The sequence below is a fragment of the Battus philenor genome, unplaced genomic scaffold (genome assembly GCF_028537555.1).
Source record: "Battus philenor isolate CCGP_79_NKW_IND1 unplaced genomic scaffold, ilBatPhil1.0.hap1 SCAF_25, whole genome shotgun sequence".
In the NCBI taxonomy this organism is placed as follows: domain Eukaryota; kingdom Metazoa; phylum Arthropoda; class Insecta; order Lepidoptera; family Papilionidae; genus Battus; species Battus philenor.
Window position 1 is genome coordinate 5,879,310 of NW_027181688.1, and position 6,331 is coordinate 5,885,640.

General features: G+C 32.1%; 1 protein-coding gene across 1 annotated transcript; it reads right to left on the bottom strand.

Moving 5' to 3' along the window:
- Positions 1-1,362: 1,362 nt before the first annotated feature.
- LOC137925017 (uncharacterized) lies at positions 1,363-5,510 on the bottom strand. The gene is made up of 3 exons (XM_068768446.1): positions 5,301-5,510; positions 2,581-2,814; positions 1,363-1,641 (listed from the first exon to the last, which is right to left on the bottom strand). The coding sequence occupies exons 1-3, from the start codon at positions 5,355-5,357 to the stop codon at positions 1,387-1,389; spliced, it is 546 nt and encodes a 181-aa protein (XP_068624547.1). The 5' UTR covers positions 5,358-5,510; the 3' UTR covers positions 1,363-1,386.
- Between the last annotated feature and the right edge of the window lie 821 nt (positions 5,511-6,331).

Consider the following 6,331-nt stretch of genomic DNA (forward strand, 5'->3'; position numbering starts at 1 on the left):
TGTAGTGACCCTATATCTTATAAAATAAACAAGAAATATTTAGAAGTATTATTTGTAGCAGCGTAATTTAAGATAAGATTTATTATCTTATTTTCATTTTAAAGCAGAGGTAATTTACAGAAAATATGTACGTGGGATACATTTCTTTTACATATTTTACTTTGTAATTATTATTAAGAATATATCTAAACCTATATGTTTGAAATTGTTGTGATAAAAATGTTATCTATGAAGATGGAATGTCGAATACTTTGCATCTTCAAACATAAAACATAATATAGAAAGTCCGCCACATTACAAGAAAAATCAAAATAAAACTGATCATTTACTTGGATTTCTCAAAATTCAGCTGCTGGTGAGAACCGTGGATCTTGAAGAAGACCAATCAAGATCGTATGGATGCTTTCGTGATGTGGTGCTGGTGGAAAAACTTGCATTCTGAGATCAATATAAACTCAGTTGGGTTATACTGCACATATATATTTAGTAATTGTAAAATAACGTAAAGATGTTATAGCTATAAGTATTTTGTAAGCTCAGGTGAATTGTAAAGTAAAAAAAAACTCAACAACTAAAGTAAATTTATAAAAACTTTACCGACAAAGGCGATATAATGTCGTGTTTTTAAAAGACTTAAGTTTCGAAAATTTACAACAAACGTTGCGAGGAAGAAACAAACTAAAGTTTTTGTCGTCTGTTGTAGAGTTAAAACTTCCGACTAACGAATTGCAAGAGTTCAACCATTGTAGTGACAATCAATTAGTTCTCTAGATAAATTGTCTTACTGTGATTTCTTAAACAATTGTCGGTTGTTTTGTCGAAAGCTCAGCTCAATTTGCAATCTATTTGTATAGTAAGTAATAATTGATTAGTTTTTTCTTCAAGACAAATCTAGTTCCAATTTCTTTCTTGTCTGCCTAGATTTAAGATTTTTTGTGTCTTATTTTTAAAGTTTACCTGTAATAATTTTTCGTCTATTCTTTTTTTGGTAAATCTATAAAATATTTTTTTGTTCTAAAAATTATTGTGATACTATCTAGAATCTAGTAGTTAAACCTTTTTTGGTCCTTTCGTAGAATAACGAGTGTAATGTTGAATGTAGTGTTTTGTAACCGGCATATGATTTGGCACGTGAGTCAAAAGAAAATGTAACGTTTGACCTGTTTCTAAGTCTCAGTTCTCTACCGCTGTGCCTCCACTAGTTTCGATGTCGGGTAATAGAACTGATTAGTGGAAATTGCAAAGGAAAGGTTAGTTAAGGTGTAAGTTTAGTGTATATGCCCTTAATATATTATATCATAAAATAGCTTTGTTTGTTGTAACTTTGGTTGACTGTTGAGGTTGCAAGAAATTCGGTTTAAATTGTAAGTTATATATTTTTATTTATCACCAAGTCGGAGGTAAAGTCTTGGTGCATTTTTGCTTCTTGCACTTCTTTTTCTTTGCCGGCTCGCAAACTACAAAAATGTCGATCTTCACTTTGCACTTCTTGACGCAAGATTTCTTTTTCTTCTCAGGACATTTCTTTTTACACTTCTCGAGTCTTTCGCACCGTGCTCGGAGTATTGGGTGGAGGAAGCTTTTTGTTTTCTGTATTGTTCTCGCCATGTTTTCGTCTACGTTTCCGTTATTTTCCGTTGTCTGAAATTATAAACGGTTAGTAATTGTTAACTTATATCGTTATTGAAATGTCCATGACATTGAAGTAAAGAGATTATGATTTCATGTATTATTTGATGATTTTAATCCTGGTGTGATTGTTATACAGAATCTGGTATTGTAAAAACTTTTCTAAGTCAATTCAGAAAAGATTAATGTATACTTGACATCAGTTTAGCACTATATATAAAAAAGATAAGATTATTATACCTTTCTCTAGGCTTTATAAAATTAATAACTATTTTTGTGGGCAACCATGTACGGTATTAGAATACACTCTTGTGTGATTTTTCTGAATTATCACGTAACATTTTACAAGAGTTTGTTAAGCAAAAATATTTTAAAAAATCTTATTACAGTGTGAAGGGTTTTGCGTAAGCGTGAACCTTAGCTTAACGAACAGCTTTACTAAGTAAGGAGGAGCAAGGATACTACTTATTACTAAGTAGAGCTCTACTAAGAAGTCTACTCTGGTAAGGATATTATATAAGTGTCAAAAAACAAACTTAAAATAAAATCGTTTGAGTTTGTTGTAGACTTTTTTTATCAGATTGCACTAGGGATCTTTCAAGCTTTAAATTTATGTTGTTGTATTTTCTAACAAATTGAACACTACTAGCATTCTTCTTATGATGTACACTAGACATGTATTACACGGAAGTGTATTGACAATACCTTACACAGTTACCCGCAACACAGTTTTTAATTTTATGGAGCCCATACCTTCGTTGCAAAATGAAGAAGAAACGTAGAGGTCAAATATGTGTGATGAAGGTAATTAGGGTATGACTTATATAATACTTGTTCTCTAATGTTTATAGAAAATCATAACTAGCGAATCTAGTTTATATTAATGGAATAAATAAATATTGGATAGAAAATCAATATTGGTATAATATAGACTAAGGTTAATGAAGTTACCCGTAATATATGATATAGAAAGTACGCCTCATCGTCTTTCGTGTCTGAATCCGCTCGATCATCTTCCTCAGAACTTTCTACGCTGTGGTCTTCCGCGGAATCCTCGGTTTTCAAATTCGATCTATGAACTCCTCCAGGCGGCAAGAGTATAAGTAGAAGCTTTTTAGAATTTCCATTTAGATGTCTTAGGATGCTTGATGATGGATCGATGTTATCACCAGTGATGTTGACAATCTGAAATAAAAATTACTAGTATAACTGATGAAATTATATTTTGTCGATTGTTTTATGTTTCTGTTTGTTTAAAATTCGAATAAAATTATAACGAATGACCGTTACGTAAATTAATGAATTTAAGTATTAAATATAATGGTAGTAAGCGTCATAAATTATGTAGAACAATTGGCCGTTGAAAGTTAAGGCTTTGGAGTAGACACTACGAACCGACAAGCAAACCTTAAAATGTCTACGCACAAGGTAGACCGATGACCTTGTTTAAGTCCTTGGAATTCGCTGGACGCAGGCCGTTCCTTACTGGCCCTTTTGGAAATCTATGGAGGAGGTCTAGTTTAGTGGTAGCTGTACTACGGCTGAAATGATGATGATAGTTCGACTTTGATGCAAATATAACATTTTAACAACAAATACTTCTCATCGAAGTTCAATTTTATCTTTAATGCAATCATAGAAAGATCTTAGAATCAAAGTTTTTATGTTACATGAAATTCAGATTAAGTAAATCTTAGCCAGAGCTAAATTTAATGCCAAAGTTTTGTAAAGTTTTAATAATACTGTATGTTTTGTGACTTAGTTTGTATGTTTAGTTTTTTTTAATCAGTAAATGAATTTCATTTAGTGGTATATTAAAGAAACCTATTGTGTGTGTGGGAAAGGTCTAAAAAAATTTAATTTGTTTTAACGAAACGAAGCCGTATAGATAAAAAAATATTGGAATAAATTCTATAGAAATTTACGATTAGGTACAAAAGTTAATCAAATCGTGACTTTCATATTGAAATGAGTTCAATCTCATTTGGCAGGCTTACGCCGATGAGTTTCCGAAATCTCCCAACTTTCTCCGAAGATTGTAACAATGTAGCTGAAAATAATCTACGTGGAAAAGTTGCGAACTGCGATATCAGTTATGATAAAAAAGGTGTCGGGCACAATCTGGAACATTTGTGAAGAGATAAAAGCAGAGAGAAAGTAACATCTGCGACCCAAACTCGAACGCGTTACATTTTGTTGGAGGTAGTTTGGAATGATAGTTGTTCGCAACTTGCCGGTTCTGCTGTTTGGTGACATTCGGAAAGATTTTAAATTTCGAAAAGAATTTTTATTCTTTTAATCGAAAATGTTAATAAAGAAAAACTTAGGGTAAAAAATTATGGTAGATTTCAGAGCGTTATCTAAAATATCTCGATTAAAAAACTCCTAAGCTTATCTTAGTAAATTTGATAAAAATCAGTTATAAAAATTTAAAAAAAAAAACTTGGTGCTGGTGATTCAACTTAAATGCAAAAACCTATAAATAGTTAGAATGCTATTATCATTATCACTTCAGATGTCTTCTGCTGGTTGTAGGTATCACCCATAGATTTCTATGACTGTTTGGAAGCGGATGCGGCCGCAAGCGTTTTTCGATGACTGGAATAAGTCTATCTAGAAGTTGGACGTTCTACACTGCGCTTGGCGATACGTGATCCTTACAACTTTTTTGCCTCCCACTGCCCCTTCAATTTTTAATTCCTCTAAGCTATATCCGTTACTTTTGTCTGCATACCCACCTCTTCATTCTTGATTCGATATCATAGAGCAGCGACTGTGAGTTTAACCAAAGAGAGATCTCAAGTAAGAATATTATAGGTAAGAAAAATTGTAAGATATTTATTTACATTACACATTTGCATTGAAGATTACCAGCTGTACATAATTATGCGTATAGTTTACCTACATTTATTTTAAACAAACGACCTATTACAAGTTTTAATAAATGGTATTTTGTTTGATAAAAAAATTATAAACATCGCCAAAACAAGCGTTAAACATCTAACCGAATGAACTGTGGTTAAATAAGGATCAATGTCATGTTACTCGTTGAGACTATTAAGGTTATTGATCGCTCATACAATATAATTACTTTGCTTATATTAACTTGATGTATTGGGTACACATACATTAACAAAGTATAAGCAAAATTGTTGTAGTATAAATACATAGGTAAGGTATAGTATCGAAAGGCCTTAGATAAGTTTTTAAATAGAATACCGGGTGACATATATTAGGGGGACCGGAAAGTAACGTCATTTCTGTCGACATATTTTACAGAAAAATCGATTGATTTTTACCGCTCTGGTGTTGAAAATTTGTATACTATATGGCAAAAGGTTGTTGATAACGAAGGTGAATATATTGTTGATTAGAGATAAAAACTTGTTAAAAATTTAGTCGTGTGATTTTAATTTAAGAAATCGACATTACTTTCCGGTTCCCCTTATAGTTAGGGACACATGGTAGGTGACCCCAAATCTTTAATCTAAAATGAGGTTTAGCTCTTTTAAATAGAAAATTTAAGTTTGCGATTTTGGTTGTTTTATTCATAGAAAAAGGCACCGTAGTGGCGCAATGTATAATTTAAATATGTTATAAAAATAGAAACGAGTAGTCAAAACGGGCTAGTAGGTCAACAAGACTTTCTAAAGTAACACATAAAAACTCACACAAACGATGCATAATGAAATGAATATGGGAAATTTCCGCAATCCATGGCGTCGCATGACCGACGCAAAATCCTTTGTTTTCCTTTTCCTTTTTAATGCACGAACTGATTTAATTTGTTTAATGGGTCGTATGAATCAGCGTTAAGTAAAAACGCATTAATATTTTTTTATCGCGCCTTTAATAAAGAAATTACAACGCGGCCGTTTCACCTGTATCGATGTGTTTTTAATTATGATTATGTATTTTTATTATGTAACTGGAATATGCGTTTCGAATGAATGTATGTAACATGAAAATTAATCACTCTTCCGTTAGTTATACCATAAATTAAGAATTTTATATCATTCCTCTTTTTTTAAAGTTTCTTTATAATTTCTTGAAGGTTCTTATGGAAAGCGACGATGGAGGGAAAGACCGATGTAACTCGTCCTACGCAAACTAGAATTCGAGAAATTATTTTTCACTTAAAATAAAAATGCAAGGATGTTTTACGACCATAGTTGAAATGTATTCATTTTAATATGATTACAATTTTAAAATTATGACGTAAGAATCTTTAGAATTTTATCGGTGGGTGCAACTTAATTTTGCATGTATACTTTTATAAATTTAAACTATAAACACAAGAGCATACAGCACACGTTAAATTGATCGCCCACCTATCCCGTATGCACTCTCAAAACTTCATGCATAAACATTGCACCTCAAAATCTCAGACGCACGCATACATTGCACTATAACTCAGTCTTGTTTCAGCTGTTAAAATATGTACAGCGATGAAATACGGGACTTATCTCTCAAGGCTATAAACAAAGACATATGGAAATTGCACCTCTTAAACATACTCTTGAGAGTTGAGCAGATATCAAGTGGAGTATAGTGTCGTGACACACTGTGACCTTCCCTCGCGTTTACCATAACTGTACACGCGATAACGTCGGTTATGTTAGTACGTATTCTACAGTATCCATCTAAGTCTAGCCTCATGCTATTTATAATTTTTAAATAAGCGTAAAACAATTGTGACATT

Coding starts and splice junctions, on each gene's coding strand:
- LOC137925017 (XM_068768446.1), bottom strand. CDS start 5,357: ATGCGACGCCATGGATTGCGGAAATTTCCCATATTCATTTCATTATGC. Junction 2,815..5,300: donor TTTCATTATGCATCGTTTGT/GTGAGTTTTTAT, acceptor TTTTTATTTCAG/ATTGTCAACATCACTGGTGA. Junction 1,642..2,580: donor TTCTATATCATATATTACGG/GTAACTTCATTA, acceptor TTATAATTTCAG/ACAACGGAAAATAACGGAAA.